Raw genomic sequence first — 13,228 nt, 5'->3', positions numbered from 1 at the left:
TGGTTTAAATTGGGGCTGTGGATTAGCTTTTTAATTTTTGTCCTTTTTTTCTCTCCCTCTAGATGACATGTTTGTTGACCTTCCATTCCCAGATGATATGGACAATGATATTGGCATATTAATGACTGGGAACCTCCATTCCTCTCCCAACTCCTCCCCAGTTCCCTCCCCAGGCTCTCCTTCTGGAATTGGTGTGGGCTCTCACTTCCAGCATAGTCGGGTAAGGACGACTTGAAATAGGTTGTTTAAAACCACCTCAGCCTTCAGGAAAATCCTCCAGAAGTGCTGTCGTCTTTTACTACACGCACCTTTCTCCCTGATGGTCTTGGTCCCTGGTACAAGAGGAGTAAGTGTGGGACAGCGACCCTGTAGTTCCATTTCGAACAAAGCAGGAATTCTAAAGAAATGTTATTATTATTCCTGATGAATGTGTTTAATCAGAATAGTCCCATTACAGCTGCAAGGGTTTTATGCAGTTACTGTGTTCTGAGCAAAAATTAATTTTGGTTGCTTGCTGCTTCCCAGTTATTTTTTAATTTTTTGCCAGAACAGTGGCTTTTCAGAGGCTAGTTCAATAACCCTGCTTATTTAACATTCAGAGTAACTGTGTTAATTGAATAACACATTGTTGATGGTTAATTAATTCGGAAAGGAGCTTAACTGGTCTTGGTTTAGGTCATGGCGCCTTTATTTAGGCGTGTTAGGTGTTCTCTGTGGCCAGCCTGCGGGAGTGGGAGGAGCCCACAGGAGGCTGAGTTTGGAGAAGTGCGCAGGTTAGTACCAGCATTATCAAGGGAAAAACAGGGCTTACAGCTGCTTTCACCTTTAAATATCCCAGGATATTGGAGGTGAAGTAGCAGACGATTGAGGCGTTAAAGGTTCTGCCATCAGCTCACGTTAAGTTTCTTTAAAAGCTAGGTGATTCATGCCTTATCACTGTATTACACTTTTTACTTAAAATGTTAAGAGATTGAGGGGTTAAGACACAGAAAAATAGCTATGTCTAATATCTTAAACTGGACAAGTATAAGCAACCTGCTTACACTCATTAGGCACAAAGATGTTCTTCGAGGACTCAGGTTTCTGTCAGGTGGGACTTTTATTGCCAGCCCTGAGTTCACTGAAGGACAGTCTAGAGAAAAGAAGATTGAAAACTTTAGTTTCAGAGAAGATGAAACCAGGGAAGGCCACCTCAGTAGACTGCCCTCATGTTACTGCCTGCCCCCTAATTCTCCCTTCTGCAAGGAAGGGATTGTAAATGTCTCTGTTTCCTCCAGTCATTTGCCAGTTAATGACAATTTATTGGTTCGTTGGAGATTGTTGTGATGGGGACCAAAAACAAATTTTACACGGGATAGTTTTAATTTAGGATTAACGTGAATTCTAGAGGCAAGTAGCATTGCAGCTAAGAATGCATGCCCTGGAGCTTGATAAATATCGCTCTGAATTATAGCCGAACATCTTCCTAGCTTTGTGACTTTGGGCAAGCTTACTTTACCTTTCTCAGCCTTAGTTACCTTATCTGTGAAATGGAAATAATAGCAGCTACCTCCCAGTACTGGTTGTTACAATTCAGCTCCTCCGTTAACAAAGAATTGGTAACTGAAGTGTAGTGTTAGTTTTGTGAGAAACAGAGGCGTGCTTTATTTTCTCCCTGTGTTGGCACCTCAAGCCACTGAATGTCACACTTCAAACAGTACTATGCTGAAGCTGGTCAGGTGGCCTTTTCTAATCCTGAGCACCTGCAGCCAGGTGACCCTGAGAGGCTTTCGGCATTTCCTCGTTCCGAACCATTAAACATTCTTTGATATCCAGTTAAGAAATTACCACAGGAGAAAAAATTTGTTCAAGGTTGCAGTAAGTTTTTATTTTTTAACCAACTCAGAAATGATACAACTTGGTGTAGTAGTTGAGGATTTTTTTTTTCTTCCTTAAACAGAAGGCTTTTGAGAACAAATGGATGACTTATTATTGCTTTTGCATAAAAGGTACATTTTCAACTCTCGAAGCTAGCTAAGAGTCAAAGAAGGAAAATGTCAACTGCAGAAACGCCCAGTGGCTCTCACAGGAGTCCCTTATTACCGGGACTGCTGTAAATTGAAACAGGGCTTCTTCAGGAGCAGATCTCACGCTGCTGGCAGGTCAGATACCGGTGAAGTGTTAGAACGTTAACAGTGGACAGTCAGGTGTGCGTGTGTATTTTTGGTTGGTTGCTGGTGAAAGAGCATGTGGGTGTGGTGGTACCTTCAGCTGTCAGATTCCACTCTTTCCATTTTTAGTTTATTACCTAATAATGCCACGGAGCAGATTTTACATTCTGCAGAAAAGGAAACAGAGAAAAGAAACCTGTATTTACTTGGCTGATGTTGTTAGTTTTACTGGTACCTTCTTCCTGAGCCATAGTTTTCATCAGATATCTGTGTGTGCAGCAAAGACACTGCCTCCCCTGTTGACCTTTCTTGGTCAGTTGACATTTTGGTGTGAGATGCTGCCAGGAAGGGGATTAGTCACTACAGTGTGCAGGGAGAATTGATAAAAAGTTGGGTGAAGGTGGTCAAAAAGCACAAACTTCGAGTTATAAAATAAGTGTCCTGGGGATGTAATGTATGGTGATTTTAGTTAATAATACCATATTGTATATTTGAAAGTTACTGAGAGTAGATCTTAAAAGTTCTCATCAGAAGAAAAACAATTGTAACTCTGTATGGTGGTGGATGTTAACTAGACTTATTGTGGTGATTATTTCCCACAGTTAGAATCATTATGTTGTACACCTGAAACTAATATGTCATATCAATTTCTTTTAAAAAGTTGGTTTTTAAAAAAGCTTTATTTGGTAATAAATGCTAATCATGCTTTTGGGACTTTGTTTTTCAGAGCCAGGGTGAGCGTCTTCTTTCTAGGGAAGCGCCTGAGGAGCTGAAACAGCAGCCTCTGGCCCTTGGGTATTTTGTATCGACTGCCAAAGCTGAGAATCTCCCCCAGTGGTTTTGGTCATCGTGTCCCCAGGCTCAGAACCAGTGTCCCCTCTTCCTCAAGGTTGGTTTGGTGTTGTATTTGAAGTTGGGGCGTGAGTGACTTATGCTCAAAATCAGTCTTGGTTAGAATTTGCCTTGGGCACCGTCGTCTTATTCTGCTCCCCGACTCGCTCACATCTACTTAAGAGTCTGAGGGTATGTTAATTACAGGTAGAGGTGAAGAGCAGAATTTAGGAGAGGAGCCCAAAACCATGTCACAAAGAAATGAATGACATTCACCCAAGGAGGAGACTTCCCGCGGCCCAAAGGACACATCTAGGGTGGCCACGTGTTTCTGTATAAGGCACTGCGGTCAGGGAAGTTACGCCGGGGGGATGATGAAGACTAGTTGTCCTCTTCCTCCACTGCCACAGGCAGTCAGCGTTCCTTTTTAGAGTAGGGCAGGAGTCAGCTAAAAAATTCCATGTTTCTGCTTGCGCCTTCCTGTATATTTCTTGGAAATTTTTAATCCAAATTAAGAGTTAAAAACAAAAGATCTGTCACTTCCAGTTTGGATGAGAGAACCTAGACTGAAATCCATGGATTGCCAAAAAGCCAACGGTTTGACAACACACTGTATTGGCAGAGCTGTGGGGAGCTGGCCCTGGTACGGTGGGAAGGCCAAATATTACAACCCTGCACATTTCCCTTTGGATGCAGAAGTCCCACTACAGAGTAATCACTAAGATACACACACACACACACACACACAAATCTGGAAGGTTAAAACCAAAAACAATTGAAGTAATTTTCTTTTCCTGATGACTTTAACATAGTATTATGAAATCAAAGATTTATATAAAAATCCTGCAATCTCTCAATTAGAATTACTAGTCTGAACCTAGATTTATCTTTTCTTCTCTGAAAAGTATACACATTCTTTAGCTCTGTTTACTGAAAAGGCTCAGGAGCCATGATAGCCTAGCAGCAATAAACAGCTTTATTGACACAATTATGGTTTCTCAATACTGTTTGTTTATCATTCAAAAGAACCAGAGTTCTTTGAGGAAATGACTGATTCCAGGGCTAAAGTAAGAAATATTCGAGGTGTACCTGAGACATCCTGTCATGCCTAAAAAGCAAGGAAGCTACCAAAGATTATTAGAGTCTTATCAAAGGACCCAGTAGCCAACTTGGAGGGGTTCCCATTGCCCAGGGATGGGATGATTTAGTCATTAAAATGAACAATGGTGGCAGTAGATTGACATCAATCTATGGGTTCATAGTTGTGCTGAAAAACAAAACATTTGTAAGTCACCTTTTGAAGCTGCCAGAACAGCAGCTCATTAATCAGAAAATTGAAAAGTAAGGAGAATCAAGCATTTATATCGCCTCTTCTTTTTTTTTTTTTTTTTTTTGCGGTACGCGGGCCTCTCACTGTTGTGGCCTCTCCCGTTGCGGAGCACAGGCTCAGAGGCCATGGCTCACGGGCCCAGCCGCTCCGCGGCATGTGGGATCTTCCCAGACCAGGGCACGAACCCATGTCCCCTGCATCGGCAGGCGGACTCTCAACCACTGCGCCACCAGGGAAGCCCATATATTGCGTCCTCTTATATTTTACAATTAATAAAGTAAAACTATACTAAAACTGTTAAGTTAAAAATTGATGGGGAACTTTATAGTAGATGGACTGTGCTGGTACTTGCTGGATCCAGGGATCTGTCATATTCTGATGACAGCAGACATCAGGTGCCTTTGGATGTGATGCTGTAAGAAGAGCACAGACCCGGTTATGAAGTACGGGGATCAGGATAGAAGACCACCACAACAACACAGTCAGCCACATCCCGACTGTGGAGCCTTCTACAGATTAAAACCTGAAGAGGGGGCTTCCCTGGTGGTGCAGTGGTTGAGAGTCCACCTGCCGATGCAGGGGACGCGGGTTGGTGCTCTGGTCCGGGAAGATCCCACATGCCGCGGAGCAGATGGGCCCGTGAGCCATGGCCGCTGAGCCTGCGCGTCCGGAGCCTGTGCTCCGCACGGAGAGGCCACAACAGTGAGAGGCCCGCGTACCGCAAAAAAACAAAACAAAACAAAAAAAACCTGAAGAGGGACACTAATTATTTTCAGTCCATTTGCAAAGCTAGCTTTTTTTTTTTCCCTCTACCCTGGGATATAGAGTTATTTGGGATCACATTGGGGTTACTGAGCAGCTTAAATTCATGGACTTAGAATAGAAGCCCTGACTACAATGGACTTTAGAGCATCTCCTTCTGGTAGACATGGCCTTATTTCTGCCCCATGGTTGACTAGACCAGGAAGGTAACTGTCTTTGTTCTTTCACCAGGCTTCGCTACATCACCACATTTCTGTAGCACAGACGGACGAACTTCTCCCTGCCAGGAATTCTCAGCGGGTTCCACATCCTCTTGACTCCAAAACCACGTCTGATGTTTTAAGGTAGATTCAGACCTAGGCAACATGGCAGTACAGTTTGAAATGATATACTTTACTCTTGTTTTTCCAAGGTGTTTTAATTAAAGTGTGGTATTTGTGGAAGAGGTGCTACCTCTTGTGCAGTGGAGCACTGTCTGATTAGCCAGTGAGAGCCACATCCCCCCGCAATACCTGCATAGGACAGACAGTGTAGCATACTTTGTTAAATCCGGCAGTTATGTGCAAGTACAACTGCCCTTTTTTCCCATTCAGAGGAGGCATTTCATGGTGATGAAAATAGATCAGAATAAGGGGGTGGATAGTTAGAAGACAAAGTCTGGAACTTAAAGCACTTGACTTTGGAAACATTTTCTGCCCTCCCTGACATAGATTATGTAAATAAAGTTAAGTAAAACATAAATTCCATAGCTGGGAAATACCTCCCAGATTTGTCTTGTACTTTAGCAGGCTGTAAACATTCCTCATGTACCTTGAGAAAATATGCAAGCTCTTCCTAATGTTTTCTAACTCTTAAATGATTTGGAAATTATAGTTAAAGCAAGAACCTACCTAATCTACATGATTTTGGCTTCCAGAGCCTCTAGAGCAACCCTGTCCAATAGAAGTATAATGTGAGTCACATATAATTACTAGTTTAATGTGGCTACTAGAAAAGTTTTAAAAAGAAATCAGTGAAGTTAATCTTAGTAATAACTTTATCAGTTATATAAAAACATGTGATAACGATGTCAAAATATAAAAAATAGTATCATTTGAACAGTAATCAATATAAAAATATTCATGAGCTGTTTTCCATGCTTTTTTAAATACTAAGTCTTTGAAATCCCGGTGCCTGTTCTCTATGTACAGCATATCTGAGTTCACGGAGTTGGGGGCCGGTGGCTGCCATATTGGACAGTGCAGGTCTAGAAGGAAGGGGGGGACATGAGGAAACGAACTCTGGGAGAGAGCTTGGGGCAACTTATGAAGTGATATTAGGCCTTCTTCCTGCTGACACTGGCACGTTAGAACTTTCAGACCAGCCTTAACTTCTGTCGTGCCTGATGCCCTGACCTGTGTGTTCTCTCCGGCAGGTTTGTTTTGGAGCAGTACAACGCTCTGTCCTGGCTCACGTGCAATCCGGCCACCCAGGACCGTACCTCCTGCCTTCCCGTCCACTTTGTGGTGCTCACTCAGTTGTACAACGCCATCATGAATATACTCTAATTGGAAAAGCACTTGTTCTCTCTGGCTCAGTTCCTTCTCCCCGCAACCTCAGTCCAAGGAACCTGCTACACTCTTCAAATACCCTACTCCCTCCTCCTGAGACCACTCTGCACAGTCCTGCACTGTGATTACTTCTCAGCAGGCACATGTCATTTCTGCAGTGTTCATTACCAGAGTGACTCACAGACACTTCTCTCATGGACCTGGAAACTTCCATAAGCAGTGACTTTCAGCCAGTGTTATGGTGTGTGCGGCCCCAAACCACTGGGCCACAGGAAGTTTTTTGTTGTTGGTTTTCAAGAGGGAACCAGAAGAGACAGTATCCTTTTGCACAAGAGTCTGTGTTTTCAGCCTCTGTTTAATAAGGGCAGTTCAGCCCTCTGGATGAAATCCTCTAGTTATTGGTGTATGGCCTGTGGGTTACCTGAACTCCATAATCTGGGACTTTTGAGAAACAAGAACCAGCTCAAGTACATGATTTCATAATGGGGTTTCTGTCTCCCTAGTACTCCCATCTAGATTGGCATGAGTGCTTTGGTTGACTTTATACCTGTGTGTAGATACAAAAGGTCTGGAGACATCTTCATTTTGTTTATTTATTTTAGGTTGTTTTGTCATATGGTTTTTGTGACTTACTTTTAATTTTTTTAATTCGCAAGGACCAGGTACAGTAGCTGAAACCCAACTCAGATCCACTATAGGATTCTTTGACTACATACCTCTGTCCTAGAAGCCAGAAAAGGAGTGAAAACAAATCGGGGAGATCCTGCTTACAAGTAATATATTCAAAACCACCCAGCAGTAGGTTTTGTTGAGAATAAACTGGGTAAACATTCTGCCATATTCCTTATTAAAAGTGGCCAGCGTTTCCTGAAGGACAACATTTTTATACAGAAGGCAGTCAAGCTCAACCCAGAGCCATGGAGGCAAGTACCTTCACTAGTTTTATATAGTCACAATGGAAATATATTTTCTAGTGAATTCTTACTGAAAGCCAGGTCTCTCCTCTCATTAGATCAAAAGGGACTCATGTATATATCACAATCGAAAGTGTTTGCTCATAAAATCAGTTATAAATATGGTAAATTTTTTCTGGACCATAGGAATATTATTTCAAAGAAATATTCAACTTAACCATTAAATTAGTACTTGAAGTTGAGCCTTCGTGGTGGGACTTTTTTTAAAAAAACATGCCTTTTTAAATCATTAAGGCTAATTGAAGTATTTTATCCAGGCCCGAGAGGGTTGTCTTTAGGACTCCATTTCTACCCCTACCTTGCTGTGCGTTGCTGTCTGAGGGCAGTGGGCGTGGGCTTGCCTCCCATGAGCCGCTCTGGTCAGGCTGTTGAGCTCTAGTCACCTGTGGAGAGAATCATGCAAATTTTAAAAGTTCTTCCAAGAGACTTCCATATTCTGGTTATTAACAAAAAAAGGAAAAATGTAATAACTGATATGATTTTGTAAAAGTATTTTTCTTGAAATAATCTAACGTTTAAAACATATTAAAAAAAAAGTTGTGTGGTGGGAATGTGAAAGCAGAGAAGTAACTTGTAAATGGATAATTTTGTTCTCTGTACCACCAATTGGGGGGGAGGGGTCGACTTTCGCAGTGTATAGGTTAAAAAAATCTGATATATCAAACCATTTGTATCTAATGTGTACAGTGTAAAATTGACTTTAAAAATATTGCAGTGCTATTTTTTCTTAATCAGAAAGGAAAAATTCTCAAGGCCTTTTGAAGAGCATAAGATGATGAAGATTGTAAACTTGTATAAAACTATCTTGGTGAGAAGACAAATTGTAAAGTAGATATTTGTAATCTTTTACCACTTTGGGGTTGCTTTTTTTCCCAGAATTCATCAGAACTTTGAATTTTTTTTTTTTTAAATGGGCTGTTTTTAATGCAGGGGCTTTTCTTCCCTAGAAACCCAATTCTCAGCAAAAAAAAAAAGAAAAAAAATACAAAAAACAAAAAAACCCCTACAAAAATTAAAAAAAAAAAAGGCAGCAAAGGGTAGTTTTCATCTGGTGTCTTTTATTTAAGTTTTTTAAGTTAAGAAAAGCTGGTGACATATTTATACGTTTTTGTGCAAAAATAAATGAATGGCAATAGATTTTAAAAAAATCTTATTATGTACTTCTGTGTGAAAAAGTCTGTATAATATTTCCCTTAAATATGCATTATTTTACTTGTGAGTTTTTTACTGAATTAATCTGAAATGTACAAGCCCTGGATTTGCTACAGAGTGAGAACTTATTTTATTTTTTTTTTATTTTTAATTTTGGAAATTCTGCAGAAATCAGAACTCTTACCATGGTTTGAACTAAAGAGGGGAAATGGGGGAGGGGAGAGGGGTGGGATTGTCCAGCATGCTTGTATGTATATTTCAGAACCTTTTTTAAATGTAAAAGCTGTACATTTCTGGGAAGTTCTGAATTTCTTTTGTTTCCTTTTTTTCCTTCAAGCATTTTGCAGTGAGCTTCTTTTATATATAGCAAACAATTTGAAAGAATACAAAAATATGTGAAGTTCATTTAAAAAAACTACAGTATAGCGCTGGTACAGTACACTAAAAGACTTTGATAAAAAGAAACAATACTAAAAGGCCTCCATTTTAAATGTCATTCATATATACCTTGTGAATGAGAGCTATATACTTTTACACACTTTTTTAGAGGAATAAATTATTGAATTACTGAAACGTTGAGTGGCTTTTTTCCCCTTCCATCCTGCTTTTGTAATGGGAGTGATCTACGCCTATTCAAAAGGTGTTAAGTATTATGAACAGTCCTTGACCAGCAGCCAGGCTCTACCTTCCAGCGTAAAGTTTTACTCCCCTGATCAGCACATCTCCTAGCTGTTCTCAGACGGTTTTCACATATTCCAGGATACAAGGGCATTCCTGGATCAGTTTTAGCGTGCACACACACACACACACACACAGCATTGGATTTGGAGCTCTGGTGTTTAGTTCCGTAACTGTCCTGAGTAGGTCACATCTAACAGTGATCACACGTGTAACAGTGAGCTACTTGTCTCCTAGCTCTCAAGAGTGCGGTCAATACTAGAACAGTTGACAAGTCTGTTTTCTACTTGCTTTCTCTTCACGGTCTCAGCCAGTTTCTTTTTGATGTTCCTTAAAAAGAACAGTTCCATCGCTTTGCTGTTTTCCCAGTTCACAGCCTGGTGACAGTAGTATGCCATCGAACACACACACAAGCAAGGCGCTCATTGACTGCATGGCACCCGCTACGTTGTTCTCTTCTCCTTGGGTCCATTCCGTAGGAAAAACCCCTGTGGGGGCAGAAGCTCTTGCTAAAACAGTAAACAGGACCTGGCAGAACCTACTGTCGAAATTTGAATACATTGAAAGATCTTGTCTTTAATCTTCCTCCAACTCTTTGGCAGTATACATTGTTCTGAATCTAACGATAAAGTGTTGAGACTACTCAGCCTCAGTTATTTCATCTGCAAATGAGGGATGAGGGCAATTCCATGAGAAATGCTTTGCAGACTAAAAAGCTGTGTCCATGTTATTATAGTTGTACTATTGAAGAGGCCTGAGAAAAGTGAGGCCACTTTTCTCTCAACAGATAATATCGGTCTCTGTCTCATCCAGCTGCACTGCCTTATGCATAGTTCACAGCACTCTTGGTAACGCTGCCTGCCCAAAGCATTAAAGAACCACACATTTCCTAGATCCTATGTGATCAGGTCAGTCCGATGATTCCTGTGCCCCGTAAAAATCAGAATTAGGTGGTATTTTTCCAACCAATTGATCTACTTGGGTTCTGTGCTCATACAGCGGACGGCACTTTATCCAACAATCAATGAATATGGATTTTATGCTATAGGAGCTTCGTTTTCATAGCCACTATTTGCTGTACCAATTCAGCAATACTAGCTGAATCTCCTTGAGGTAGGAAAAATTATTTGTCAAATGCATTGAAACATTTTACAAATTAGATGTAGGTAAATCTGACCTGTCACTCAAGAACCATCTGCCGCTAGCCGTTTGCGCTGCTCAGATTCTGCTTAACACCAGTTCATCCCCTCCAAGGATGCCATCAAATAGTTTTATGTTCCTGCTATTCGAGAAGTCACAGGGCCAGGAATTTGTCCCCAACTGGTGTCAAAGAGCGAATAAAAATCTTATAAAAAGTGCAGTTTGTCCATAGGAGTTTTTAAAGACAGACTTTTCATAAGACTTAGTGCCTAAGCGTGAGAGCCACATAACTGAAAACAGCCTTTGCCGCTTGTCATTTCTTTCTCTTCTGAATTCGCCACTTGCTAAAATCCTATCAAGAGGCAATTTGAATGTATTACCAGTAAAATTTTTATCTTGGTGTTAAATGATTCGCTTGTTTATATCCCCTTGACAAAAATGTCACTTTAACAGTAATTATTTCATGTCATTAATACCTAATGAGACGCCATTAGAAAATTCTGTGGTGCCAGGTAATACGTGGTTGCAGCAGTTGCCCTGGGCATCTTACTCTGCTGGGAACCAGATTTACCAGTCTCCCACCACTTAACTTGAAATTCTCAGGTCAACTTTATTAAAGATTTTTTGGCACTTAACTGCTTCTGGTTAGAACTCCAAAGTAATGAAGCAGGTAAGAAATAGTTGATGAGGAAGAAGACTTGGACAAGACTAAAAGTACTGAATTTTCTCTGCAAAGGTTATTTCCTCAATGAGCATTAGTTACCAGGGAAGATGCAGACAGACACTGGGGTCAGCCTCACTTTTTCCTTTAAGAAAAGCAGGGAAGTGAGAAAAGCCTGTTTTATCTTAATAATCTAAAAACTGTGTGTGTACGGGCTATGACTCAGTGCTCTGTTCCGATGTAGGAATCAAAGCAGGTCTGCTGCAGAGTGCTTAAAATCACCCACATCTCAGAACAGGCAAACACGTTGAAATCAGCAGCCCCTTTCAGCATTTCTCTGGCTGTTGCTATTTTATGCCTTCATTGCCTTACTAGCAAATTAGGCAGGTTTCAATCTACCAGTTTCATAAAACCACATGATATTCAGGAAAATTGGCCCCGCAAGAGCTAAGATGAGAGGGCTGACACAAGGAGATGTTTGCTATGGGAGTAATCAATTTAATTTAACGTGTAAGATAGTAATTGTCTTATTTCATTTGAGCTTGAGCACTTTCAGTAAGCATTTACAAGTAGCCCCTCTTATGTAAATCTTACTCCGTTCACTTAGAGGCTTGGCTTCATGTAGCTCTTATTAACGTATATGCATTATTTAATACGTAAATAATTTCCTGTCTGCTTCCTTTAAGTATGTGATTTTTAATTGTAGAAGAGAATGTTTATACAGTTATACATGCACACACCAATATTTTTTTTCCCTGTTGATCTCTCTTATATCACCACAAAGCTTAGGAATTTATCTCCTTATCAGGTCTAGAGATCAAGGTCATTTTTGTTTCACAGGATGAACTAATGACCTTCCAGTCATTTCTGTGACATGGGAGAGTTTACCTTACCTGACTTATAGATTGGGCTGACTATATATACTGCACTGAGAGTAGGCACCCAGGAAATGTTTGTGGAAAGAGTGGAGTGCACATCAATAATCTGAAATTTACCAGCAAATTCATCCCATTCTGCTGCTTTTTGGAGGAGCAGAAAATATATATTTTATATACTAGAAAATATAAGAATTTCTTTTATTTTTCTGTTGCTGATTTAGGTTTTCTATTTCTTATGTCAATTTTGGTAATTTGGATTTTTACAGGGGAAAAAAAATTGAGTTTGTCAACATATTACTATGCAATTGTGTAGAGTATTCCCTTAATTCCGAACCTATTGTTTTTGGTAACGTATGCTCCTCCTCATTTCTAACTGTTTATGCATTTTTTTCCCTTCTCCATGGATTATTCTAACAGTTGCTGTTTTTTAGTTTTGTTTGATTTTTCCAAAGAAACAGCTCATGCATTTAACAATTCTGCTGTTTTTATCCTGGCTTTTAATCTTGTTCCTTTTCCTAGTTTCCTTGAGGGTTTTGTTTTAGTTTCCTTGACTCTTAATTGCCTGCTTAGTTAATTTATTTTCCGTTTTTATGATACAGGCATTTATAGCCCGGGGGCTTTTGGATGTGTGTGGCCCTCCTCAAATTATATGCAAAATTCTTTGTATTTGCATTTTTTCTAGGGAGGGGATCTATTGTATCAGATTCTCAGAGGTATCTGATCCTAAAAGAGATAAAAATTACTGCTCTGGGACTATGTTAAAGCTGATTGCATCCTACAAGTTTTGATGTTTAATGTTTTCATTTTTATTTTTAGACTCAGTGTTTTATTTCTTTTTTGATCTGCCCTTTTTTTAATAAAGGAAAGTTCTCTTTGGATTTCAAGTCTCTTGGACTGTAATTTTCTCTTACTACACATAATCTAGTATTGATTGGGTTTTACAAACAGTCTCCAAAGCCTTTAAAGCAAGGTGTATCCATTTCCTAGTGCTGTCCAACAGAAATATAATGTGAGCCATATAAATGTTATTTTATATTTTCTAGTAGCCACATTAAAAATGTGAAGACAACAGGGGAAATTAATGTTTGTATTAATCCCATATATATATTTTCATGTTTTAAC

The 13,228-nt window shown here is 40.0% G+C and overlaps 1 protein-coding gene across 4 annotated transcripts in view; it reads left to right on the top strand.

Moving 5' to 3' along the window:
- MED13L (mediator complex subunit 13L) overlaps window positions 1-9,365 on the top strand; it is a 290,790-nt gene extending 281,425 nt beyond the window's left edge. For 3 of the 4 annotated variants that reach the window (XM_079942817.1, XM_079942816.1, XM_079942818.1), the window contains exons 28-31: window positions 63-220; window positions 2,878-3,039; window positions 5,305-5,417; window positions 6,488-9,365. In XM_079942817.1, coding sequence (XP_079798943.1) covers window positions 63-220; window positions 2,878-3,039; window positions 5,305-5,417; window positions 6,488-6,620 — 566 coding nt within the window. In that variant the 3' untranslated portion in view covers window positions 6,621-9,365. The remainder of the gene's footprint in view (window positions 1-62; window positions 221-2,877; window positions 3,040-5,304; window positions 5,418-6,487) is intronic. The other variant, XM_079942819.1, reaches the window with a different exon arrangement.
- Window positions 9,366-13,228: the final 3,863 nt, after the last annotated feature.

This window comes from Stenella coeruleoalba (assembly GCF_951394435.1).
Source record: "Stenella coeruleoalba genome assembly, chromosome: 14".
Classification (NCBI taxonomy): domain Eukaryota; kingdom Metazoa; phylum Chordata; class Mammalia; order Artiodactyla; family Delphinidae; genus Stenella; species Stenella coeruleoalba.
The sequence above is the reverse complement of the archived record's forward strand: the minus strand, read 5'-3'. Positions and strand labels throughout refer to the sequence as shown.